At 47.1% G+C, this 26,675-nt stretch overlaps 1 protein-coding gene across 6 annotated transcripts in view; it reads right to left on the bottom strand.

The window, feature by feature from the left end:
* Positions 1 to 3,766: 3,766 nt before the first annotated feature.
* The window catches only part of MAPRE2 (microtubule associated protein RP/EB family member 2), a 163,162-nt gene continuing 140,253 nt past the window's right edge, over positions 3,767 to 26,675 (bottom strand). For all 6 annotated transcript variants that reach the window (XM_089895065.1, XM_089895066.1, XM_022586973.3 and 3 more), the window contains 3 exons: positions 20,066 to 20,205; positions 15,095 to 15,253; positions 3,767 to 6,911 (listed from right to left, as the gene is read on the bottom strand). In XM_089895065.1, coding sequence (XP_089751191.1) covers positions 6,837 to 6,911; positions 15,095 to 15,253; positions 20,066 to 20,205 — 374 coding nt within the window. In that variant the 3' untranslated portion in view covers positions 3,767 to 6,836. The remainder of the gene's footprint in view (positions 6,912 to 15,094; positions 15,254 to 20,065; positions 20,206 to 26,675) is intronic.

Here is a 26,675-nt window from a genome sequence, read left to right as displayed (position 1 = left end):
GCATACACATACAGACCCTCAAAAGGAAAAAAAAAAAAAAAATATATATATATAAAAGGAAGAGAGCCACCAAATCAATAAACAAATCTACCAATGATAATAAGCTCTAAATACTAAACTAAGATAAACATAAAACCAGAAACAAATTAGGTGCAGAAAGCAAACCCCAAGTCTACAGTTGATCCCAAAGCCCACCGCCTCAATTTTGGGATGATTCATTGTCTATTCAGGTATTCCACAGATGCAGGTACATCAAGTTGATTGTGGAGATTTAATCCACTGCTCCTGAGGCTGCTGGGAGAAATTCCCTTTCTCTTCTTTGTTCACACAGCTCCTGGGGTTCAGCTTTGGATTTGGCCCCGCCTCTGCGTGTAGGTCGCCTGAGGGCATCTGTTACCCACCCAGACAGGGCGGGGTTAAAGGAGCAGCTGATCGGGGGCTCTGGCTCACTCAGGCCGTGGGGGTGGGGAGGGAGGGGTACGGAGTGCTGGGCGAGCCTGCAGCAGCAGAGGCTGGCGTGAGGTTGCAATAGCCTTAGGCACGCCGTGTGTTCTCCCGGGGAAGTTGTCCCTGGAACACGGGACCCTGGCAGTGGCGGGCTGTACAGGCTCCCAGGAGGGGAGGTGTGGATAGTGACCTGTGCTCGCACACAGGCTTCTTGGTGGCGGCAGCAGCAGCCTTAGCGTCTCATGCCCGTCTCTGGGGTCCGCACTGATATCCGCGGCTTGCGCCCGTCTCTGGAGCTCCTTTAAGCAGCGCTCTTAATCCCTTCTCCTCGCGCACCAGGAAACAAAGAGGGAAGAAAAAGTCTCTTGCCTCTTCGGCAGCTCCAGACTTTTTCCCAGACTCCCTCCCGGCTAGCCGTGGCGCACTAACCCCCTCCAGGCTGTGTTCACTCGGCCAACCCCAGTGCTCTCCCTGGGATCCGCCCACCGAAGCCGGAGCCTCAGCTCCCAGACCCCACCTGTCCTGGCCGGCGGGTGAGCAGACAAGCCTCTCAGGCTGGTGAGTGCTGGTCGGCACCGATCCTCTGTGCAGGAATCTCTCCGCTTTGCCTTCCACACCCCTGTTGCTGCGCTCTCCTCCGCGGCTCCGAAGCTTACCCGCTCCCCCGCCCACCTGCCGTCTCCGCCAGTGAAGGGGCTTCCTAGTGTGTGGAAGCTTTTCCTCCTTCACAGCTCCCTCCCAGAGGTGCAGGCCCCTTCCCTGTTCTTTTGTCTCTGTGTATTCTTTTTTCTTTTGCCCTACCCAGGTACGTGGGGAGTTTCTTGCTTTTTGGGAAGTCTGAGGTCTTCTGACAGCTTTCAGTAGGTGTTCTGTAGGAGTTGTTCCATATGTAGATATATTTTTGATGTATTTGTGGGGAGGAAGTTGATCTCCATGTCTTACTCCTCCGCCATCTTGAAGCTCTCTCTGCCTCATGGTTTTTTGTTTTACGCTCAGGTGACTGGACAGTGTCTATGTCTACAGGACAGGAAGGTCCCTGAACCTGTCTTTGAGACGGCTTAGCTTATGAGACATTTTCTTTCTCTGACATAACTTTCATGCTGGTAAAAAAACTGTTCCATTGGTAGGAGGCTACATTTCACCTGCATCATAAATGTATCAGATTGGAAGAGAGTGTCCTAGTAGTAAGCTGTGAACTTGAATTAGACTAAAATTCTGAAATCATTTATGGGAACTTTTCATTACTTCTGTAATTTCTAAAGCCTCATTTAAATGGTCAGATTTGACCAATACATTTTAGTGAATAAGATAAATGTATCTTAAAAAAATCTTTTTTTATAATATACAGGTAACCTTCAAGACTGAAAGGAATACCATAGTGTAAAATATGAGGGGCTCTTGCTACACAGAAAGAAGTGTGTACTTTATTTTCTGAAAAAGAATGCATTTAGGTACTGGGCTAGTTTGTTATGAATAGCATAAATTCAAAGGTACATTAATGTGCTCTTGCTCTTTAAAAACAATTTACACCCTGTCTTGATAAAATAGTTACAAAATATAAAAAGAAACCTGTTTAAGAAATTAAAACTTGGCAAAAGGTTCAACATTTTAGGTCAGTGGAAAGAGAGAAAAAGGCATTCACCAAATAAGCTCCAGCTGGGCGTTCCATTTTTTTGTTCCAATCCTAAACCCAACAGGAGGCGGCAAGGCCTTAGCAAATGCACCTTCTGTGTAAGCCCTACTGATACACTATGGGGTCCAGGTCACAGCCTGGGGGAAGGGTCTGCCCTTGGGCAGTCTTGTGACCTGAAGTCCTGGTGCCATCTGAGGGTCAAGGGTTCAATGGATTTTACGCTTTGCCTTCTGTTAGGCAGTAAAGCCCGAGCTCTTCCAGTGAATGGAGAGTGTCTCATGAGTTCCCAGTTCAGCAAAACAGGAGCTGTTAGACATCCAGGGAGATGCTCTGTTCTCACACTTGGTGCTGTTTGGCGACTCTGGGTTAGTGCTGAGAAGTTGGGTCATGAATATTTACTCATAATAGCAGCCTAAAGGGTCACGGTGGCTGTGTTCTAGCCATTAAGAGGAAGCATAAGAAAGGTCAGAGAAATGAAGTTTGTGTTTAATTTTAGAGAACTGGCATCTTGTAACTCGAACTTAGTGTAAGTATATTAACTTTTTTCCCTTCCCTCTGGACTCATGGGCCTACCCATAATACCAGTAGGAACACCTCAAATTTTTATCGATGATCTCAGATTTAATAAAATGGAGCAAACATGTTATCTCACCACTTTTGAACTGTTTGTGATGTGTTTAGAGTCCACCAGTGTGCCTTTTAAGGAAAAGGAATCACATGTATTCTTGAGTATTTGTGCACAAATGTCTAAGATCTAGTGTTGAAAGCCCTAGGGTTGGTGAATTAAATGGAAACACGTGTGCTTTGAGTATGAGCTTTCCCAACCCAGGTAACGGCTCAGACTTCCATCACGTAAGTACCCTGTGGAGTAATGCGTAGGTGGGGAGCAGTGGTGGTAGCTTTATTTTCCTGCTTCTCTGCTTTTAAAAGGAAAGGGCCTAAAGGCAAATGAATGGAAAACAGTTGCCAGAGGACAGTATAGAGACAAAACTGGGCTCTAGGTGGTGCTTGAAAGCAGGTTCAGTAAGGCTGGCATCCTTCAGGGTAAAAGGGTGTCCGCTGAACCTCAGTAACCTGGAGGCTCCTGGGCAAAGTCTTCAACAGACTGTCGTCACCTGTTCTACAGGGTCTCCAGGAGGGCAGTGGGCCAGTTCAAATACATTTTTTCAGTTACTCCTGTAAGGTTGGTATTCCATTTATGTCTATAAATCATCACTGTTAAAGTCAGCAAACTGGTAGGCGGGGAGGGAGGAGAATACACTTAATCAAAGAGCTTTTGCCAATCACAGGTCGCTTTGCCACAAAGCTTTACATCGAAACACCTGCCTGCTTTTGCCCAGCCTTTGTGTTGTCCAGATGGAGCAGGTGAACCTGCAGGAGCGAGGCCTTTGTTTGCTTTGCAAGTGGAATGTTTCCCAAGGGAATGAATGGTGTATCTTTCTTTTTGGTAGGAAAATATTTTTGGCAGAGTTTTAGAAAGGTAGTACAGCTGCTACATTGGATATCAAATACTAACCTGTAATTCCTGTTAAAACATTTGCCGTCAATAAAAACAAGGCCCCCCACCATGTAAATCATAATAAAATGTGGGCTCTGTGTGAATTTACATAAACAGCCAATTCGTGTAACTGTGCTCACTCGAAAGGAAACCTTTAGCATAAAAATTGAAGACTCTATGGATCCAGGTCGATCGTAACATATACCTTTTTTTTTTTATTAAATATGTAAAAAGATAAATGCAAGTCAAGTTATTCACATATTCAGAGACAAAAAACTATTCTACCATGCGAGAGTAGGTGGGTAACGTAAAATGAATGTGATACATCTGAATAAGACTTTTTCATCTATTATGTCATTACTTATCTATATTTATAATTAACAATACATATGTTTACATTCCTTTCAGTTTACATTTAATATATAACAAAAGCTTTATGATGTACTATTTAGTAAAAGTAATTTGAATGCATATTAAACCTTAACGGAATAATGGAAATACTCACCAGGGAAGGGAGGAGTTCCTGGTTCCCTTCTGGAGTTTACTTCTCTCGGGTCAACAGGGTGTGTCTTTGTCTTTTCTTTTTCTGCTTTTCTGCTCTTTTCTCTTTACCCCCTGCTTCAATCACTTCCTACCTGATATGAGCAGTGGAAGTCCTATAACCAGCTGCGGCGGGTGTGAAGGGGACTCCAAGACCGAAGTCTGGCTTCTGAGAGGGAGGAGCAGAGCACACACCAGGGAATGCTTCTCGGCCCAGCATGATGACACGTGAGGGGGTCCACAGAGGAAAGCACGCACTGGCTGCCGAGGTGAGAGAATGATGGGGTAAAGCCATCAGGGAGAAAGGAGCAGTCCTGGGAAATGAGAGGTGGTCTGCACAGAAGCTGGGGTGCAGCCGAAGAGGACCGGGATACTTAGCTGTCAAAGATTCCCCAAAGCATCAGTGATGTCCCATGCGATGCGGGGCAATGGAAGACGTTTCAGATGTTGACAGAAAGAGAAGTATATAGCTCCTCTCTAAATAAATGAATAGTCTGCCCCAAGACTCCGGGAAGGAGAAGGAAGTAGGATGACTGGCGAAAGTTGTCTTTGCCAGATATATGGCCAGTATGTTTGTAGCTGAGAAAGGTGGGGATTTGGGGAGGAACAGAGTGGCTGAGTGTCACTGGTGAGGCTTATGCACGTTACCCAGTAATCATGTGCACCCACACGATGGGAGTGTGGTTCCTGATCCACCTGGCACTGGGTGTTACTGACATGTCCAAGGCAAGCAAAGAACCGCCCAGGAACCACTGAAGGATCACCTGCATGGAATTATTTATTGTGCCTCTTTACAAGAGCTGTTTAGAAAGAAGGAAACTCAGTGAGTGCAACAGGCTTGGCGGGGCGGGGGGGGGCGGGGGGGCGGGGGGGGAGGGGGAGTGAGGGGGTGGGGACGACACACTGTTAAGCACGATGCTTCGTATAGCACGACCACTCCCTGTGACCAGGTGTGGGAGGATGTCACCGCCGAGAGCCAGGCCGTATTCCAGCCTGAGAGAAACGAGCTGCCGCTGTAGCGCAGAGCAAGCAGGAGAGAGAAGAAAGGGAAACCAAACCCCATGAAACATCTGTCCAGTTCTGCACAGTGTCCTGTAATAACCTCAAAAATACAAGCAATCTTTTTCACAGGTTACTCAGTAAATACCACTCTGCCACAGAAGATTTATTTTGAGAAGACTTCTTTTGGTGGAAAGCTTCAGTGCTAGAATTTAGAATTAGTATTTCATCAGTTAATAAAGAAATGTCAAAGCTTTATGATACATAATTCAGAAATTTATTTTAAGCTTTTCAATTAAGAGGAAAGTGGGGTGGGCACACTTGTTTGCTGTTTTTGTTGCACCTGCTAAGTCAAATATCAAGTGAAAGAAAATCTAAAGTCAGAAACCAAGTGAAATGAATGATCCAGGAAGGGAAACCATCTGTCAAAGGGCGGGGTGGGGAAGAGGCAAAGATTTGGAAAGATACTAAGAAAATGTGCAAATATTAGTTAAAAAAAATAAGGAATGCTTTTAATTCATTAATGTTTCCTCTGTTTATGAACTGCCACGATTTAGCGAAGGTCAATGACAAGGAGGGCCATAGTATTGAAGAGGGGGAATTCTTTATTCCACAAAGCATTGGGAGTCAGATTTTCCTGTGCTGTCATTCCAGTGTCAACAGCAGACTTCAGAACCAGGATTCTCCCTTGGGCTTACGCTCCTATTCATAAGGTCTTCACTCCCAGCCTTCCAGCCAGTGTGCAGCATGATGCGGGACCCTGCCGCCCGGGGCTGCACACCCTGAAGTCATTCTTTAGTAGGAATCCCCTAGTGTGGATGAGAGGATTTGGGCTGAAACCCACAGGAGGAGGCAGGAGGACCTGTGCCCATGCAGACCCCCTCTGACTGCAGACAACTGATGACAGCTTTTGAGGAGAGTGGCTCCCCACCAAAGAGGACCCTGAGAAAGAAAAGAGCATGAGAATCTGGGTGGGGGGAGGCGAGGGAAAGGGCAAGCAGTTAGAGGGCCAAGTCGAGATGGTGTTTTCCTTGAGTGAATGTCTTTCAAAACTAACAACATACTGTGTGGTTGTCTAACATGCCAATGTCTGAACACTGCTGGGCCCTGACGTCCTAGTTTTGATTCCTTTTTTTTTTTTTTTTCCCTTTTGTTTGTGAGTAGAGGGAGAAACTGACTTGGTGTTTTTCCCTGTGAAATAAGTCACTGTCATATGGCTTTCATATCAAGTATCTCTTTCCCTTTGTTCCAATTTATTATCTGACCAAATTTATGTTCAGAGGTTAGACTTGCAAACATCAAAGCACCACAAATGTGTGTGACATCTAGTGACTGACACTGGGTTGAGAAATGCCAATATAAATACCATATATCAAATTACCATTGTTTCACACCAGGATAAAAAGGGGGTGGGGTGGGGGTGGGGACAGTTGTTCTGGAAAGAAATGCAAAGAGCAGACCCAATCTCAAGCAGCCAGGTGGTGAAGTTGAAGGTACGTGACCCCGTGATGTCTCGGGGAGGCTGCCCACGGCCACAGCTAGTGTGTCTTGGCGAAGGAAATGGGAACCGAGCGCGGTGGCTGGCATGGGTGCCGGCGCAGTGATGGAACAGCAGGCTGGGAACAACTGGTTTCTGATGAGCTTGAGGCCACAGGTGTTCCAATTCTCCAGAAGAAAAGTTCCCACCAGAACGGAAGTGTGGAGAGCTGCCGAGACGGTTCAGTACTCTTCCTGCTGCTGGGCCTGCTGTTCGTGGACTTGTTCCTCTGCTTCCGGCTCCTCCGGGTGGCCCTCCTGTGGGGCAGGGGGAGAGGTTTCAGCTGAAGCGGTTCACTGCCGGCAGCCCTGCAGCGTCCCCAGCCCCACCATCGCTGCACAGCACGGCATCGCCACGGCTTTTGCCACGCAAGTGCCTTCCCGCGCCCAGGAGCCCAGGCACGCGCAGGGATGCCTTCACCTTCCCGCCCCATCAAGGAACGGCCCATTCTGGAGCGCGGCCAGCAGGCTTTAGGCACCACGTTTTCCTTCTGACCATTTTGGAAGGACGTCATCACAGAACATACGACATCCTTTCCCACCCGCTGTACGACAGTAAACCAGATGCAAGGACTCAAAAGCGTCACGATAACCACGAGTGAGCCTGCTGTGACACAGCACAGGGCCCCAGGCCCCTGCAGTGTGTCCGATGGCTTCCTGTTTCCTGCCCTGCTGTCCTCCTCCTCACCTGGTAGCATGTCTGCTAAGCAGACTCCTTGTTATAGTCTGTTACTCATCTGATGCAGAGAAGCAGCCCGTTAGAGTGGGTAGGTAAGGAAAGGACAATAACTATGGTTCTGGGTTGCCCCCAGCCAGACGGCGTCTCCAACAGGGGAGCTTGGGAGCTTGTGCTCAGGGACTTCGGGACATCTATTTTGGGTATGTGAGGACTTTTTTTGCTTACTTTCTGATGGTTGAGGTGTTCCTCTACTTGGCTTCAAATGACCTATTTACTCACTTGTGTATAACCCGGGGAAGCACATCACGAACACAAAACTCCAGGGAACATAAACCCTGGTCAGCTATATCTGCCAATTCTTTTTTTTTTTTTAATCTTGCAAAGGATAATTAGCTCTTTACTACCCAAGCAGAGGGAGCGTAGCTAATCAATAGGGCCGACTGCTCCCTCCAGAATGCACAATGCTTTTGCGATGCAGTCGGGAGCGTACGCTGGGACGTACAGACGTGCTTGTGTTCGCTTGCACTTTGCACACTTCCTTCCTGTCTGGCCCGTATTCCCTTTAGTCAAGGACACACCCGTCAAGATCCAACTCAAATACAGCAGCATCATTTCCCCCGATCCCTGAGCCAGGATTCTCTCCCTCCTCCTGCATTTTGCTTCTTCCTTGGCCTTAAAAGCTTGTAATCTTGTTTGTCTTGAACCTTGTGGCCTCATCCACTGGATCCTGAGGATACTGACGTCGGCATAGGGCCTCATCCATCTGTGCCAGACCTTGCTTACTGTACAACTCGATGAATGTGTGTCAGGAAGAAGACATCAGAGGGGGTGCAAGAACAGATGACCCAGACTACCAGCCAAGGTCACGTGCCACTTGTCTTCTGAGAAGCAGCATAATGTCAAGGTTATAAGCATGGAACTGGAGTTCATCTCCCAGATCCATTATTTACAAGCTGGGTGACTTAACTGTTATGTGCCTCGGTTTTCTCATCTGTGCAAGTGGGAGACAGGACAAAAGTACCCATTTAACAGGGTTTTCAATGAGTGTCATTGATCAAAGAATCAACGGAGTCACTGAATTCAACAGAGAACTCTGAGTTAAAATAGGTGAAGTGCCTAGAACAGTGTTTGGCACATAATATAAGTGTGAGCTGTGATTCTTTTTTCTTGGTAACTCATTGGAATATGTTCTAGAAGTAAAAATAATTTTTTAAAAAATAGTCTTTTCTATGACAAGAGTAGAAAATGGCATCGTATTGAAGACTTGGGCTCAAATCTAGCACCGTCCCTTACTGGCTTGGTGTCTTCAAGAAGCACATTATTTAATTTAATAAATATTAGCTCACCCCATGACCACACCCTGTCGTCATACCTAAAACTGCTCCACCTCTGAAATGTGAAGGCCCAAATCCTACTCTCTCTGCCCACATCCTGCTGTCCTTCGGGACACCTCGCTCCTTAATTCCTTAACCACGATGTCCTTTGACCTCAGAGCCTCCCAAGCCCCCCTTTGCTCCAGGCTCTGCCAGCTCGTCCCCGGGCCGGCCCTGCAGCGTCCCCCACAAGCCTCTTTGCCCACCGCTCAGCACACGTGAGGGTGGTCCTCTCGGCTCAGTGCCTCAGGGACAGAGGTGCCCTCCTGGGAGCAGGAGAGCACCTCTTGCTGGGATAGAACAAGCGAGGAAGAGCCACCAGCCTCCCTCTAGTCCAGGGGCAAAGAAGGAAAGTCACGCTCATGGGAATTGACCAGGATGGTGGACCAGGAGCTCCGGGTGTCTGCTCTGCCGCACGCTCCTCCCCACGCCTTTCTCACTGCCTTCACCCCAGAACGGATCACTCCTCTGAGCTTTACATCCTTGATTCATGCTTCCATCAGGTTGCACACTGCAGCCCTGTGTGTGTATGGGCGTGTGCTCGTGTGTCCCCACTGGCTGGCTCCACGGCTGCCTCTTCAGCCAGGCTCTGAGCCTCTGAGTCCCTTAAGGGGTAGAGATGTTGTATTCGTCATCCTAACCTTTCAATGCCAGTGTGGTGCCTTCCATATCATATTGCCCAGACTTCAGCTGGTCTGAAGTGCACTTTTCTTACATAATCGTTTCTGTGAGTGTTAGGCTGCTGATGGGAAGATCGTCAGAAATGAGGATCTGTTTGACATTTTACAGAAAATCTTATTTGCTCACATCATGGACTGTGAGTTAACTGTGGGATAATGGATTTAATTCAGGACTGAAAGTCAGAAGATTTGGATTCAAGTAACTGTGGGCCTGTCAAACCAGCTGCGGGACTAGAAACGCCCTAGATAAGGCTCCCCCTCGGGCCTCCTTTCCATACTTGATGAGCCAGGGGGTGGGTGTGGTGCCCTTGTCTCCAGCCGGCCAAGGGCAGCTCCCTCATTCACGGTGCACCGCTGTGAGGTCATGCATCTCATCTGCAGGAACTGCGGACCCCAGAGCACTCTTATTGGGTACCGTGGCTATAAAGAACAAACGTCCTGGGTTACCAATGGATTGCTAATGCTGGGGGTTCAAATTAAGGTGCTCTGAAAGTCTGGCAGGACGCACCAGTAACTCTGAGGCAGCTGTAGCACATCACCACTGGGAGCTCCCCACCCACGCGTGGAGGCACTCACACACCAAAATGATCTTTCTCTTATGCCCCACGCAAGACTGAAGAAGAACTTAAACGCACAGGTGAGGAGGAGGCCAGGCGAAACCTCGGCCAAACATGTGACTAAAGCACTGGGGCGCCACCTACTTAATTAAGTCTAATATTTGCATATAAATCCACCCACAGCTGTGAGTGACGCTCTGGCGTTCCTTATTCTTATAATAATCATTAGAAGGAGAAGCAAGCAGGACAGTACTGAAGAATGCTCTCGGCTACTGTGGGAGGAGAGCGGGGGCAAAGGAGGGGAGGAGGGGGAGGGCCGTCAAGAAGCTGGGCTGCAGGGAGTGGGGAGGGGGCATGGCTCCCACCTTCCCAGATGTAGGAGGCAGCGCGCAACAGGCTCATCCGCCGCCACTCACACCAGCGAGTCCGGCTGTTCTTTCCTCTCCGCTTTGTTCCTGCCATTTCCTCTGCTGGAAAAATACTCCCCCGTCTTACCTCTGTAACTGCTGACATTCCTAACCATCTTTCCACGGCCAACACAAATGTCATCTTCTCTGTGAAGTCCTTGCCTGTCCCTCCAGGCTGTCTTTATGTGCTCCCCACACGAGTTTATTTATGTGTCTATTACTGCGTTTATCACAACCTGACAAATTCCAGTTAGTGGTGCCCCTGTCTGTCTCAAGGGGACTGTGAGCTCTTCTAAGGCAGGGGCTGTGTCTGTTTTCTATAAACCCAATGCTGCGTCCAGCGACAGAAACGCAGGCTGAATTCAAAAGATGTGGGCTGAAGGGGGGAGTATCTTTAGGTCATTTGACAGTGGCTTCCGTGACAGGACCTCAGGAAACAAGTGTCTCTGTATTAGCAGGTGACCCTCAGCCTACAGATCCACAGGGCAGCAGCTAACCAACGACATTAAGCCCAGACACCTGTGGCCCCTAGTTAAGTAGTGAAGATAATGAGAATCATAATGAGAGGCACTGGACGGCCAGCTGGCCATCTGCTCTGGAAACTTCCATTAGGTTTCTGTGACTGCAAACTGAACTGCCTCTGTTTACTTCCACACTCAAAACTCTCATCTGGATTTCTACATCTTCCAAACATGTTATCCTAGGATTGCTTGATCAAGAGAATCAAAGACCAGATATCACTAAATAAAGACTGAAGGAGGAGGCCTCTCCAGCAAATGCCTCCACCTGAAGTGTCAATATCGGGTCCACCTGTGGTGAACTGAAGAGCAGGCACTCACTGCAGCCTCTCATTCCTCAGCGCCCCTCTCATCTCCAGGAGGGAGGCAACCAACCAGAAATCTCTGCCTCTCAGATGTGCACAGAAGTCCGACCGGCGGCATCATGCATTAAGTACCGGCATTTTTTCCCAGACATCATGCCCCCCGTGGCTGCACGTCCACCTAGCACTGAAGTGTGTGAATGGCCTGAAAACAGGACACAGTGTCAGGGTGAAGCACAGCGAGGGAAAAAGGAGGCTCCGAGAGCTTGCGGGTGGGTGCAGTGGCCCAGCAACCTCTGAGCACATTTTTTCCCAAGTGATGCCTTTCCTAGGCAAGCGTGGAAGCTTTTTAAAGGCTCACTGCCTCAATGGTAGAAGCTGGATAAGCTGGGAGGCTACCACAGAATCAGGACTCACTACGCTTAGGGAGGGAGGCAAATGCTTGCGGCTCTAAGGTGTCTAGGACGGTTCCATGAACCTCCAGGAAGGGAAGCAGAGAGCAGAGCAGGCCAGCCGCTCCTGAGCGTCTCGCCATCCGCCTCTGTAAGAAGTGTCATGTGTGTGCGTGTGCAGCATGGAAAATACCGTGCAGTGTCCAGGCACGTGGCAGACAGCCTTCGCCTTCTCTCTATATAGAAACCGAAGTTTAAAAAAATGGGTCTTGTCACATTCTAAACAAGGATGCTTGGCATATTCCAGCTTATTCTCCATAGAAAACTCAGCATAGCCTGATGTGTTTCTTTTGGAGCTGTCCAGACAGAGTTGCATTAGAAGTTATCCTGGAATGAGAAGAATTAAGGCAGCAGCTGCATTTGAAGACTTTGCACTGGTAACCCACACGTGTTACGTTTGTGTTAAGTCTGTTTTCCCTTCCAGATTCCAGTAGCCTGGTTACTGCCTCTAAATCTCTTCCTGGACTTTGGATACTCCTTAGCTTACACTCAACAGTGATGCCACTGTCTCTCTCTCCTCCCTGCCACGTTTCTCTCTATTTGATGACATCATCACAGTGCCAGTCAGAACAACAAAGGTGGGTTTAGTGACACTACCCGCCAGAAAAAAATGGAGGTTCTTGGCGGATGAAAAAATGGAGGTTCTTGGCGGATGAAAAAATGGAGGTTCTTGGCGGATGCTGAATTAAACAGACTGCCCAGAGAAAGAGGCCAAGACGATACTTCTGAAGGTGTCAAACAACAAAACAAGATGAAGGGAATTATTGGGAGAAAATCCAGGTAGGAATTTGACTACTCCCTTCTTCACATACAGAACACATGCAACTCAGTACTGTCAATTAGACAAAGTCTGTCCTGCAGTTTCCCCCAAGAGGTACCGCCTTTACTTTTTCCCTTCCCCATGGCACCCAATATACTGAGAGGCAGGGAACATAGTCCTTAAGATTCTGGGCTCTGAGTTAGAGAAACCTGGGTAGTGACGGAGCTTATTAAAGATGGGTCATTGGGCTTCCCTGGTGGCGCAGTGGTTAAGAGTCCGCCTGCTGATGCAGGGGACACGGGTTCGTGCCCCGGTCCGGGAGGATCCCACATGCCGCGGAGCGGCTGGGCCCGTGAGCCATGGCCGCTGAGCCTGCGCGTCCGGAGCCTGTGCTCCGCAATGGGAGAGACCACAAGAGTGAGAGGCCCGCGTACCGCAAAAAATAAATAAATAAATAAAGATGGGTCATTGAGCAAGTAATTTTTATCTGTAAAGCAGAGATAAGTAATAGTACACCACGTAAGGATGTGGTGAGAAATATATATATAGAACATAAACGTAATATCTAGCACATGCTAAATGCTCAAGGTTAGCTATTACTACTATCATGTTCCCCATTTAAAAGGTGGCTCAGGCTTGGAGAAGGGAGGGCACGAACTCAGGACTCGAGTTCAAATGCAAATTACGCTGCGTATTCACTCCGGAGCGTTATTTAACCTCTCGGCTGCCTTAGTTTCTCTCATCTATAAATGGGCTAACACACATATCTACCTAATAGGATTCTCCAGACAATTAAAGGAGCTGATACATGTAAAGCCCTCGGCCTTCCCCCTCATCTCCCATCCCAAGAGTTTGAGGAAAGGACCTGCTAAACCCATTAGTCTTAATGAGTGATGATACTCTGAAGTATTACTTCTTTGAGGGGCGTGAGCGTTAACTGCCCATACACTGCAAGAATGGCTCTCTGAATCCAGGCCGCGGTAAGCTGGTGCTGGTGTGTGTGCTGGGGGTGTTGGGGATATAAATGGTCTAACAGAAACTGAGTGTAGTCACCCAGGAAGACACTCCTGAACTCTCAGGAGGCAAGAGCTCTTGCCGAAGGCCAGCCCCACCTGCCATTAGCTAGGAATTCAGTGGCCCTGCCAACCCTTAATTTGGAGTTCACCTAACGGCGCTACCTCACAACGACTCCTCCTTTGGGACAAGATCTGGCTCGAGGTTAGCATCAGCAGGGAGATTCCATCCTGCAAGCCGCCTCGCTCCCGCGAGCGGGCACCGTCCCGGATGGGCAGCAGCACGGTTCACTCGGGCTCACGGTGCTGCTGCCCAGACCTCATCGAATTCAGCCTCAAACAAGCTTGTGAAGGGAATAACCATAATTCGTCTAGCGCTTGACACATGCCAAAGCACTCTCTACATACAGAACGTCATAAAAATGCCACTTTGGGTGGCGCAGATACACACACTACAAACCAACCTGTGGTTTCTTCCGTCAGATCTGAAAATAGTGAGAATATTTTGTAAAGCCGTCGCTATCTCTGGGACCTGGGCAGGCGGATTACCAGGGCTTCAAGATCTATAGTCTGAGCTAAACCGAGAAAGAGGTTTAAGAATATATACATATCTGGGGGAGACAAAAAAAGTGCTGGGGAGTCCCCAAACTCCAGACAGTTTCTTACAGTTTAGGAAAATTTCAGAGCTAGGATTTTAATCTTACACGGAGTAAACAACTGCCTGGTATTCGGCTGAAATAAGATAAAAGTAAACTTGCTCGTGGCTTCCTGTGTTCTATGGAAATACCAACACACGTGCAACTCGACCACAGAGCCCTCAGGGCACCTGCAGGCCTCCTAATCACACCTACCCAAACACTTCCTCAGCCCCAACCTGGCAGCAGGACGCCTGCAACCCTGGCCCGTGCTCTCCTGCCTTTCACCGCGCCGCCCTCATGAAAGTGAAGCCCCACGGGGCTCCCACTGCGGCTGCCAGGGCTTCTCCCTGCCTGTCTGGGCGGACTTGGGGTGACCTGCCTTGGGCCCTGCCGTTTATCCTGCCCCTTCCCCTCCTCGCTTCCTGAGACTCATGTTCCTCCGCTGCTCATATCGGCTTTCCACGCGCGGACGGAGCCACATCCTGGGTTCCCCCTCGGCACATCCACTCGTGGGGAGCAACCCTGGTGGGCGGGGCCTCCACAGAGGAGGCCTTCCAGAAGTATTTTTCCACAAAGGGCTGTCACACAATGCTGCTCTGTACTGGCAAAGTGTAACCAAGACAACCAGCTATGAAGGAAAAAACAGTTGTGGGACTTCTGGGGATGGGAAAAGCATCTAGATTAATTTTTCCTTTAACCACATTCTGATCTGTGTGAAGAATCTTTGCACACATTCTTACTGCTCATTTGCTCAGAGAGCTGAAAACCACTTGAGATTTGGCTGTGTAAGACTATTTTTCTCAGTCGAAGTCCCCCGGTCCCCTGCCCCCAACAACTGGCAACCATCCACACATCTCTTCCCAGATTGATGAATGCAGGTCCCATAAGCATGGGTCAATGGATCACGACGATCGTGTTTATTCCTCTGGGAACATCATATGCACTGGCTGAGCTGCAAGCCTCACTAAGGTCCCAGGGCAGTATCTGAAGGCTCGGCACCACTGCACTCTGACCAAGAGCATCACTCTGGGACACAAGCCTCAGGGCTCTGCTCACACTCACGTGTTCTTCCGAAGCGTAGAGGACTTCCATGAGTCGCTGCACGAGGTCATCGTTTTCCTGCCCGTGTTCCTGGCAAAGGAGCTCAATCTCTCTCAACTTTCCGAAGTAGAAATCCCTCTCCTTTTCCACGCCTTCAAGGGCAAGTTTTAACGAATGTACCTGTGAGGGAGGGAAGGTGGAAAAGAAAACCCTCAAACTACAGCATAAGAAATAAATGACCAACTGTGCCTGTGTATAAAGATGCGAAACATGAAAAGACAGATGTGCAAAAATAACCGACGTGCAGGTCCAGGGAGAGCCAAGGGGCTGCTGCTGGAGCTTGAGCCTGGGCCCGAATGCCCAGCTTCAACAGCACACTTGTCATTCCTGTCAACCAACTGTTTATACCCAGAGGCCTGGGGATCCTTCTGCCCGAGACAGTTCCACCCAGGCTCCGAGTCAGCCTTCCTCTCCTGGTAACTAACCTGGGCTGGGGCACATCTTTCCCCCAACTCGTTCATCCTCTACAGGGAAGGGAGAGGCGAGAGTGGGAGGAGGGAGGGGAGGGGAGGGAGGGGCTGGCACTGTGGTCCCTTCAGACGCGCTTTGCGGAACCTCCTTTCTTCACGTCACTTGAGAGCTGCCCTCGACTTTGGAGCCCTTCATACATGTTCCTGAACCAAACTAGACAAATGCTCCTACTGAGGGACTGGGGCGTGGCTGCACAAGGAAAACTGGGCGAGACTAAAAACTGGGCTGAGTGGATCTGTCTTAATTCCTCTAGTTCTGGCTTCGAGCTCATCACATGAAAGGCAGGAAGATGTGGAAGCTCCAGTCCCTCAGCAGAACAGCCCTCATTCCCTTTTTTCTCCCTTGATGCGGGTTCAAGGGTCTTGCAGCTTCTCACAGTGGTTACGGAGATGGCGCTGGTGAAGGGAAGAGGGCAAGGGTTGAGGCTGGCAGAGCCGTCACCTGGGCTGAAGAAACACCACAGGCAGTGTAGACAGATCTAGTCTCAAATTCCAGGCTGCAGGCCGAACAGCTCCACACAGGCCCAAACCATCACCCCCTTCCTGCTCTCGGAGAATCCCTCAAGTTTTCTGAACCCTTTGATCATTTATATTTATGCAGAGAATCTCTTTAGGAGGTGAATTAGGTCTCTCATGGTTCTCCTCAGGAGAAATCTCTCTTTCAGTATATGAAAAACCACCCTTCACAGATTTCCAAAGATTACATTTGGAGTGGAAAATCTCTCTGTTTCTAGTAACTCCGGGCCTTGGTACATGCTATTTATCTGTCTGGAGTTATTGACTCATTCAAACAGATACTCAGCACATGCAGTGTCCATCTCCTTGTGCACCTGGCAAACTTGTGTCCATCCAGTAAGACTCAAGGATATGGTTCTTCCTCAGAGTTAAACCTCACTGATGCCCTCATGTAGCTGGTTACAAAGCAAAGGAGGATCAGTCGCTAACTATTCTTTTTTTTTGGCCACGCCTTGCGGCTTGCAGGATCTTAGTTCCCTGACAAGGGATTGAACCTATGCCCCACTGCAGTAGAAGCACGGAGTCTTTAGCCACTGGACTGCCAGGGAACTCCCTCAGTCACTAACTTTTAACTCTTATTTCTGATAATACTATGGCTTGGACATTTGTAAAAACGGAAGGCAACCCAGTTGGCTGAATTCCAGAAGAAAGAAAACTGTTTATTCTAGAACCTCCCCCCCCACCCCGCCCAGACTCGACCACAGACCCATCTCAAGCCTGCACTGGTGCCACCAGCGGATCTGTGGTAGTTTAGGTGTCTGCTGTCTGCCAGCTCCCCTTCCCTGTGTCGGGCAAGAAGGGTCTCTGGATGCCTCTGACCCATGGAAACCAGGTTTGTCAGCCTCTCAAGTGCTGTGGTCTGTACAGTGAACCAAGAGCTGAGGCTTTGTAGAAACACCCAGCCCAGGTTGGCCTGTGCTGCTATTCCAGATGCATGAGGTTAACAGATGCACAGCTATAAACTTTCCTTGGTAAAAACCAATAGGACCTAAACTACTTGATGAAAGATCCGTTGGCAAATGGGATGCCATTTTCACAGTCCCACTCCGATGCCTCCTTGCTCCCGCACATGTCAGAGCAGGAGCCTAAGCAGTGGAGGCGATGCTGGGGATGGACCCTTGAGAAAAGTCAAGGGGAAGTTCTCTTCTCCCAATTCTCCACCGCTCAGGTGTCCACACACTGTAGATCCGCCCAGCCTTCCAGTCCGAGCCATGGACAGTGTCTGTGAGGGCTAACCAGGCCCCACTCTTCAGCCCCCCTGGTCCCCGAGCACAAGCAGGGACCCCATCCCACCACCTGTTTGCTCACCTACTCTCCAGAAACAACCCCTGATTATTTTAGTCATGTCTTTTCCTCCCCTGTGTCTTTTGGTTCATTTCTATCATTGAAATTCTCTAACACAGTGGGGCTTTCATAGCATGTCATGGGAGACTGCCCAAATCAAGGCATGAGGCCGAGTGAATGAGAATTCTTAACGTTTACGGCACTGGTCACTTTGTCTATTACCACTGTAATTCAGTCTTTGGTCCGGGCATTTTTACTTGGCCCTTCCTCGTCTTCGTGTCCTCAATTCCAACACAGTGATGACTGTGTGTGGCTCCCCACCAGTTTTGGGGAGCACCCTGTAGGCTTCGGGGACAGAAAATGGAGGGAGCATTAACATAGCCTTGGAAATACAGCTGAAGGAGGCGCTCAGTAAACAGCTGCTGAATGAAGGCTTACAATGTAGGATGTGTCCGACCTTCCCTCTGGGGGGCAGATGGAGGTACGGGGACACGGTCCTCCATGTGAATGCATGGGGGGACAGCCCGGGAGTGAGGCCTTTGGAAGTAATGAAGGAATTACAACCAGGAGGAGGAAGGCCACTGGAATGTGCTTCTCCGTGTCTTCTCTAGAGTGGCATTTTGGATGGGACAACAGTTTAGCTGAAGCATCGTAGACGGCTGGGGCCCTTGGGGCTCTGTGTGTGATTGGAGAGCTACTGGGAGCCCAGAGCCAGCCCCAAGGAGAGGAAGTGGGGCTGGTTGGCGAAGGCCGTAAGCGAGAGAGGGGCAGGCAGGATCTCGAGGTTCCATTGTGTTTCTACTTTGGGTTGGTGGTTTGGGAAACTGGGTGTGGTAGGGGTAGATGAAGAAACATTTGATAATAAAGATATCAAAAGAATTTGAGTCCTACGGAGAAAACGGTTATAAATCTGAAGTATTACAGACCCACACCCGACTCTCTTCAGGTCTACTTTGCTTAGAGCCTCAGGCATGTGTCCCAAGGCTAATTAGGGCTGTCCTAACTGCCTTTTTCTTTTTAAATTTTATTTATTTATTTTTGGCTGCGTTGGGTCTTTGTTGCTGCTTGCGGGCTTTCTCTAGTTGCGGTGAGTGGGGGCTACTCTTCATTGCGGTGAGCGGGCTTCTCATTGTGGTGGCTTCTCTTGTTGCAGAGCATGGGCTCTAGGCACGCGCGCTTCAGTAGTTGCGGCACACGGGCTCAGCAGCTGTGGCTCGTGGGCTCTAGAGCTCAGTCTCAGTACTAACTGCCTTTCATTCTAGGAGAACTCATTGCTGGAAATTGTATAAGGGCTCAAACTGAGGATCAGCAGGTAATTAGAACATTCCACAGTTTCTAAATCAAAGTCCTATGCACCGGATGACTTAAGGTTTTACCTTTTTCATTAAAGTGTTCAGAACTGTAAAGAAACACCCTAGTTAAGCAACTGCTTGCTTTTTAACTAGATTCTTGTTTGCAAATATACAACTATCTCAAAAACTGTTTCCAGACTCTTGCTGGCTCATCAAGAATCAGATTAATCACCAGGATCTGCCCATGCCCAGTGAGTGGCTGGGAACAGCCTGGGCACCTGGGATATTGGCTCTTCTCCCAGGGGTGGGAGTGGCCAGGATAAAAGACTCTCCTCCTGGGCTTCCCTGGTGGCGCAGTGGTTGAGAGTCCGCCTGCCGACGCAGGGGACATGGGTTCGTGTCCTGGTCCGGGAAGATCCCACATGCCGCGAAGCAGCTAGGCCCGTGAGCCATGGCCGCTGAGCCTGCGCATCTGGAGCCTGTGCTCCACAACGGGAGAGGCCACAACAGTGAGAGGTCTGCGTACAGAAAAAAAAAAAAAAGACTCTCCTCCTAACTCAGGGCAAGGGTGGGTGGTTTCTGCGCTGGGCCCTATGCTACCAATTGTTTTATTACTTTTAAACTATGTATACCCTTGGGCAAAATTAGCTATTGTTAGAAAGCGTACCTAAGCTTTTATATTGAAAATTTCGAAGGCAGTAGACCTAGATTTACTGCAATCCTAGGGATATTAGGTAAAAAGGAAAGTTCTATTTAACTGTGGCCTTTCTGATGCCCTATTCCTGGGTTCAGTGCTCCTGTGTACTTTCACTCTTGCGGGAAGTGTTCGGCCGTTTGGCTTTTGCTTGTGTAATAGACAATGGTGTGTGGCTGCTATCTGTAAGTTCTATGAGGGAAGGGAAGCTCTCTATCTTGCTGCCATTATATTATTAGCATCAAGTATAGTGTCTGTCACATCGAACAGCCTTAACAGATAGCTGCTGAAAGAAAGGAAGGAAGGAGGGAGACTAACCCCTGATGCCTTTAACACAATCTAAACTGGCTAGAAGTGGCCATGGTCTAGCCTGGAGCTCCTAACAGGCACTGAGGTGTACGGGAGGGGGAGGCTGGCCTGCATACCTGCATTTACCTAAAGCCGAGTCATCTGTCCCTCTGTCTCAATGTATAGCTTTGAGATTTGTGACTTAACATCTTTTATTCACAATGGGCCACTGATTATCTGCCCCAATAGTTCCTTTCATTCTTACTTGCTTGAAGCCACTGATCCCCGCGGCTTCCCTCCCCCTATCCCAAGCCCATAGGAGTTTGCTCATCTCACCCCCTGACACCTGTCACTGCTCCCAGAGACAGAGCTGGGGATGCCAAGTTACCTGTTCATTAAGCTGTATGACCTGTGTTTCTAAATCTTTATCAGATTTGGATGCTGAGCTGCTGGACGAAGCCCTTTTGGCTGATGAGGGACGAGAAGGTGTGGATCCTGGTTTAGATGCTGGACTTGATTTAGCCGCACCTGAAAGGACCCAGAATAAATTATGAATATTGGCAACATTGGAAATGCTTTTTAGGTATGTAGCAAAAGTGTGATATAAAAGGAATTTACTAAAACACAGAAGAGACACTGCCAGTGATCTCTTGCCAGCACAGAAGTAGCACAGATACGCTTAGAAAGAGTGTACTCGATAAAATGACAGAATCATCCTGGGCAACTTACTTAACCTTTCTGAGCACTGGTTGTTTTTCTCAAGTGACATGAGATTAATGCGGTTGTCCCTTCTCCCTCCAGAGAGATGAGAACAGATACAAAGGGATTTTAAGTTTGTTTTTTTTTTTTTTTTAAAGAGGGAAGGTTCTTTGATAAGCTCAGAGCATCACCATAATTGAATTTCTAACACAGACCTTATAAGAGAATAACACTTTAGGAGAAATATCAATGCACATGTCTATTTTTTCCTCTTTTAATGTATTTCCTAGTTTTAGCCATTAAAAGCGTCTAGGAGCCATGATATCTCTGTAGCAACAGGCACTCCTGGTGCCCAAGTCCTGGTTTCTAAATGTTATTCTGCAATAAAAGGGCTTCTTGAGATATGATATGGCTGATTCCAGGGCTGGGGCAGGGAAAGGACAAGGTGGGCCTGGGACATCTCATGTAAAAAAGCAAGGATGTGCTCAAGGATTAATGAATGTCAGGGGCCAGCCCAAAGGGGCTCCCAACTGGCCAGACTTGGACCATTTGCATACCAAAAAAAGTGATGGCTGTAATGTATTACAATGCACTGAATAAATAAAAATCTAGTCCATAATGAGGGTAGGGGAGAGGGAGAATCCAAATATCTCCACAGAACACTGACAGCCAGTAAATGCTAAAGATAATGCTAGAAAAATCACGGTTTTGCAATACACATAACTGATTCAGGAAAGTTTCATCAATTGACTCTAAAACACTGAGAAGTGTTTGGAGGACGGGATGTTTACACGTGTCAAGGTGCTGCCCTATAAGTTGCTTATAAAGGGTGAAAGATATGCCTTTACAACAGGGAAGCCTGAGGATTGGGACCTTAACCAAGTTATTCAGTAGCATCACTAATAATGATAGAAATTGGCCAAAAAAAAAAAAAAATAGGACCATTGATGTCAGGTAAGACCTCATCTACCTGAAGCTCAGCTCATGACAGGCTCTCACTATCTAGAACTTGACAGACACAGGAAATGGCCTCTGCAGGCAAAACAGATGGCACAAGATATATGCAGTGAAGTTTATACACTCCATGGGTTTAGAAATTCAGGGTCATTACTGGGGCCCAGCCATTCCCTCTTACTCAGAACAGCTCAGTCTGGTGTAGGTGCTCCCGCTGGCCCAATTCTCCACCACAGTCCCCCCACACTCTGCTCCTCTGGTTCTTGGAGGGCAAGGAACTCATCATGCTCAGCTTTGCAACCTCAGTGCTTAGCACAATACTTGGCGGAACACATATCTGATGAAGGAACAAATGTTTAAATACACGAACAAGTAAATAAAACCTGGTTGTATGGTTTCCAATTTTACAGTTTATTGGTACTAAGAGATCAGAAAAAGGCAAGCACCCTGGCAGCAGTTACAAGTTTCAACCAATCTCCTAATTACAAAGTAGCAAGCAGGAAGACTATAAAATTCCTATCTGTATGTCTTCAGAGTCATGAGAGATGCAGAGTCATACACACCCTCAAGAAGCACTGACAGTAACATACCGTTTAAAATACATGCCTGTTATAAAGAAAGAAAGAATTCTTCTAAAAATACAGGGAAATGCCTAATATATGTAAAACTGAGGATGCTTAAATTAGGAATGACTTAAAAAGTTTGAGTATTCAAACCTTCAGTGACCTGGAAACCTCACCTATGCAGCGGAACTTCCCAAGTTGTCTAGAGAGCGGATGCTTTGCTTTGCTCAACAGCTGTGAGGAGGCTTCATCTCTGCAAAAGCCCAGAAAACACACTCCTGGACATAGCTTCCGTGTCCCATTGGCCAGCTTCTCTAACTCCATGCTAAGCCAACAGGGTAAAGAACACAGCGTGGAAAACAGCAGGAGAGGCAGGGCGAGGACGTGCTGACCTGACAAACAGCGTTCTCCAAGGGTGGCCACCAGCCAGCCTCGCTGGGGAAGCAGCTTTTGAAAAATCAAGTTACTTCAGACCTTTTCATGAGCAATCTGTCGTATTTTAATATAAAAATAGTCTAACAGAAAGTGGCTCAAAGACTGTCTATGACCAACCCCTCTTATTTACTAAATACATATTTATTAAGTGCCTACCATGAGCCCTGTACTGGAAGTCCCTGCTCTACAGGAGCTCATGACCTGGTGGGAGTGGGTCATTTAAGAATGCCCACAGACAGAAAGACAAATACTCTATGTTATCACTTACATGTGGAATCTAAAAAATAAAGCAAATGAATGTATATTTAAAAAAAAAAAAAAAAAAAAAAAGCCCAGGCATGGCCACACTCAACATTCTCAGGAACAAGGCAATGTTCTAGACACGACCACGGATTGGGATCGGGCTGTGTTCCCTCTGCCTGAAATTCTTCCTCCCCTCCTTTGAGTGACTATGTCTAACAGCCTTCGGGTCTCAGCTTAAATGTGGTGGCTCACACACCCTTCACATAGCACCCATCAACGGTAATGGTACAGTGATTTATTTAATGCCTACTTCTCCCATTAGACTTAATCCCCACGAAGTAGGAGTTGAGTCTGTTTTGTTTACTATTTTATGTTCCCAAGGCCAAGCACAATGCCTGATCCAGAGGAGACACTCAATAATAAGTTTTTATAACTCATGAAAGAACGCCTAGGACAGGCATCTATCCAGGGTAAAGATCCCAGGGGAAGCTCGAGGAGCTGATGCCAACCTCAAAGTCACTGACAGCCGGAGCCAGCAACACCTGAAGGAAACGAAACAAAACCCACCAGCCTCCCAGAAAGAGATCTCTTACTTGGTTTCAAGTTCACCTTCCATTATTACTTAGGCCCTGTATAGATGGAGTCAAGACAGTAGTTCATGTGGGTAAATTCAGTCAGTAAACGGTTAACTCTGAGTAGGGAGGAGCAAGATGGTTTTTGCTGGGCTGTCCTATCCAAGTCTCTGCCATGCTTCCGCCCATGCCTCTTCTGAAGAGAATAGCTCTGGGGAAGGGGCTTCCCTGCAGAGCAAGTGACCCACCCACCCAGCCTGGGCAGGCCTCCCTAAGCAGGTCAGCAGCTATGACGTGGCTGGTTGCAGGAGCTGAGCGAGGTCCACCAGACACACTCATGTTCTTATACTCTGCCTCACCCAGTCTCATGTAAATTTTCAAAGAAAAGCGTGGAAGGAATAGAAGCTGATTGCTTGTAAAACAAGGTTATCACTGATTATATTATCAGGACATCATCAAATGCAGCTTGGAAAAACCTGAAACGTTTGATATGAAGTTAAAGTAGAAGAGGTCACGGCAAGCCAAAGCCCCATGTAAGACCAAGTTATCAGGGAAAGAAAGCCTAAAAATACGCAGAGGAAGCTGGCTGGGAGGGAAATGGGGTCACAGGAGATGCCGGGTGGCTCACGGCAGAGAGGCCAGAGCTGCTGCAGTTACTGACGCTGTCCCAGTTCCAGCTTTTTCCTGAAGAAACACATCCCTTGCTACTGACAGAGTCCAACTTTACTGTGGTTCACAGGGTCTCGGCATTAAAGTGGCATCTGTGTTTCACGGATCCTGTAAAGGTCAGCTGGGGTGCAGAGCCCCAGGTCCTTCAAACTGGCACACGTGCATGCAGGCTGTGGGTCTCTGAGACGAGAAAGATGAAGGCAGTGAGAGTCAGACCTGGCATCCCCCTGCTGCAGGGCAGGGGAGGGGACAGTGGAGAAGAGGGGGTTTGGTCCACGCTCTACCCGCTATGCTCCCTACACGGGGGACAGAAGAAAAGCTTCTGCCCCCAGAATATGGACAAAGAATGGAAAACAAATTTGAAAAATTTAATAGCTCAATTAAGTAATTAGAATTTGAAATTTAAAATGAGAGGGGTTCTGAAATTCTGATTAAGTTGTTTGGAAAGAAACTGATAATCGAGGGAAATGCATGTCTGATGAATGAGAATACAAGAGGTCAGCACCAAGTTAACTGTACATTTCTACCTTCTAACGAATAAACGCAAAGAAATGAAAGACCAGGAAAGACAGAGGGAGATCTTAGTATCTTCAGAGGTTAAAAGTTTTTAAAAACCACACAAAGCTCATTTTCAAAAGAATGTAAACTGAGCTCTTTAAATCCTCACAGGCTGCAATTTGATATGAACGTAATTGACCACTCACGGCTATCACGTGATTAAGGCTAAAATACTAAAATGTATAAAGATGAAAATGCAACCTTCTGTTCATTGTGTTGAATGATTCCATGGTTTAACTTATTAGAATAAATAATGATAGACAATATCCTATATTATATCATGCTCATTAGTCGGTTAAAAACTAGGTTTTTGTTTATTTGTTTTACAAGCCTTGCTACCTTCTTTCAAAACACCATACCCTAAGGAGTACCCAGCTTCTGGGGTGACAGATATTCTTTTTTCACTCACCCGGGCTGCTGTGATAAGGATGTTATCAGAAAACTGTACTGTTATCAATGTCAGTAAATTTAACACTGATATAATACTTTTATGTCAATTCATATTCCATTTTTGTGAAGTGACCCAATAATGTCCTCTATAGTGTCTAATCCTGGCTTTAGACACTGAGGTTCTCAAAAGCTGCCTTCATGCTTCCCTAAATGCCTCCAAGTCCACTGGTGATTTCACTACTGGGCCTTCCCATGCCTCTCTGCTCAATGATGCTTAAACGAAAAACATTTTACATAATAGCTTTTAAAGGGAGTACAGCTACTTTGGCAATAATAGTAATAATACAGATAACAGATTTTTTTTTCCTGCAGCTATCAAACATTTCAATTTTTTTGTCGAGCTGCATTTAATGATGTCCTGAAAATATAATTAGTGGTAGTCCTGTTTTACAAGAATCATTTTTCCCTCAAGCTTTTCTCTCTCTCCACTAATTTCCCCTTTCAAAATAAAAAAGGAGTTTCAGAAGCGGTGGAAAGTAGACATAAATTCCTTGCAAGTCCCTATAATTCTCTGACTTTACCCATTGGATATGGACATGATTTACAATGCTAGTCTTTGAGCAGTTGTCTTAATTAATGCCTTCAGGAGCTGGGGTATAAATATGATGCTAAAACATTTTAAACCATAGTTGTAAAATACAAAGAGTGGCCTGATTCACTGCCTTAGTGAAGCCAGAGCACTGCTGTGTCTAATGTCAATAATTAGTAGCTTGCTTAATGTTTATGGAAAATGTGCCAACATTTTGGGCCTATGAGGCCCAATGAATTCATAACGATGAAGCAAATAAAAGCACTTTATCCTTTTTTATACTTGGCTTTATCCTTCGCAGCCAGGGCTCTGATGGAATTTAGAAATTCTTCTCACATAATCTGCCGTATTCTTTCTGCCAAAATCATAAACAGAGGAGCTAAAAATATGACATTAATACTGTTGACAAGAACCACAGAGACATTAAGAACACACACACACTCAGGAAGCAACCACGCTTCTGGTCGTCCCCAGCTTCTTCTCTACTTTGAGAGCATCCCCCCAGCCCCCCGCCACTGAATTAAAAAGCCCATGGCGGGGAGTGGGAGGGATGAAATGGGTGAAGGGGATCAAAAGGTAAAGCTTCCAGTTATAAAATAAATAAGTCCTGGGATGTAATGTACAGCATGGCATTACACAGTTACAGTAATAATACAGTTAATAATACTGTATTGCATATTTGAAAGTTGCTAAGAGAACAGAGCTTAAAAGTTCTCATCACAAGAGGAAAATAACTTGTAACTCTGTGTAGTGATGGTTGTTAACTAGATTTGTTGTGATGATCATTTTGTAATATATATAAACATTGAATCATTGTTGTACACCTGAAACTAATAATTTTTTTGTTTTTTTAAATTTAATTTATTTTTTATACAGCAGGTTCTTATTAGTTATCTACTTTATACATATTAGTGTATATATGTCAATCCCAATCTCCCAATTCATCCCACCACCACCCCCTACCCTGCTTTCCCCCCTTGGTGTCCATACGTTTGTTCTCTACATCTGTGTCTCTATTTCTGCCTTGCAAACTGTGAAACTGATATAAGGTTATATGTCAATTATATATCAATAAAAACAAACCTAAACCCCACAGAACTGAAACATGACAGAAGATACCTTGTACCTACACTGATTAATCATTTGTGGATGGACCTGACATCATTTCCTTATCCCCTTTACCTTGGCAAACAGGTTTTATAGTTTAACTGAGATATGAACCAGGTTAAAATAAATAAGTAAATAAGGCCACTGCTGGGGGAGAGGGTATGGGGTTGGACTGATGAAAAGAGACAATTCCCACAGGAAGAGGGTTTCCTAAGTGAC

The sequence above is a fragment of the Delphinapterus leucas genome, chromosome 14, assembly GCF_059928025.1.
Source record: "Delphinapterus leucas isolate spDelLeu-1000000601 "Yukka" chromosome 14, BTC_Dleu_Yukka2, whole genome shotgun sequence".
NCBI lineage: Eukaryota > Metazoa > Chordata > Mammalia > Artiodactyla > Monodontidae > Delphinapterus > Delphinapterus leucas.
This window is presented reverse-complemented; position numbering and strand designations above follow the sequence as displayed.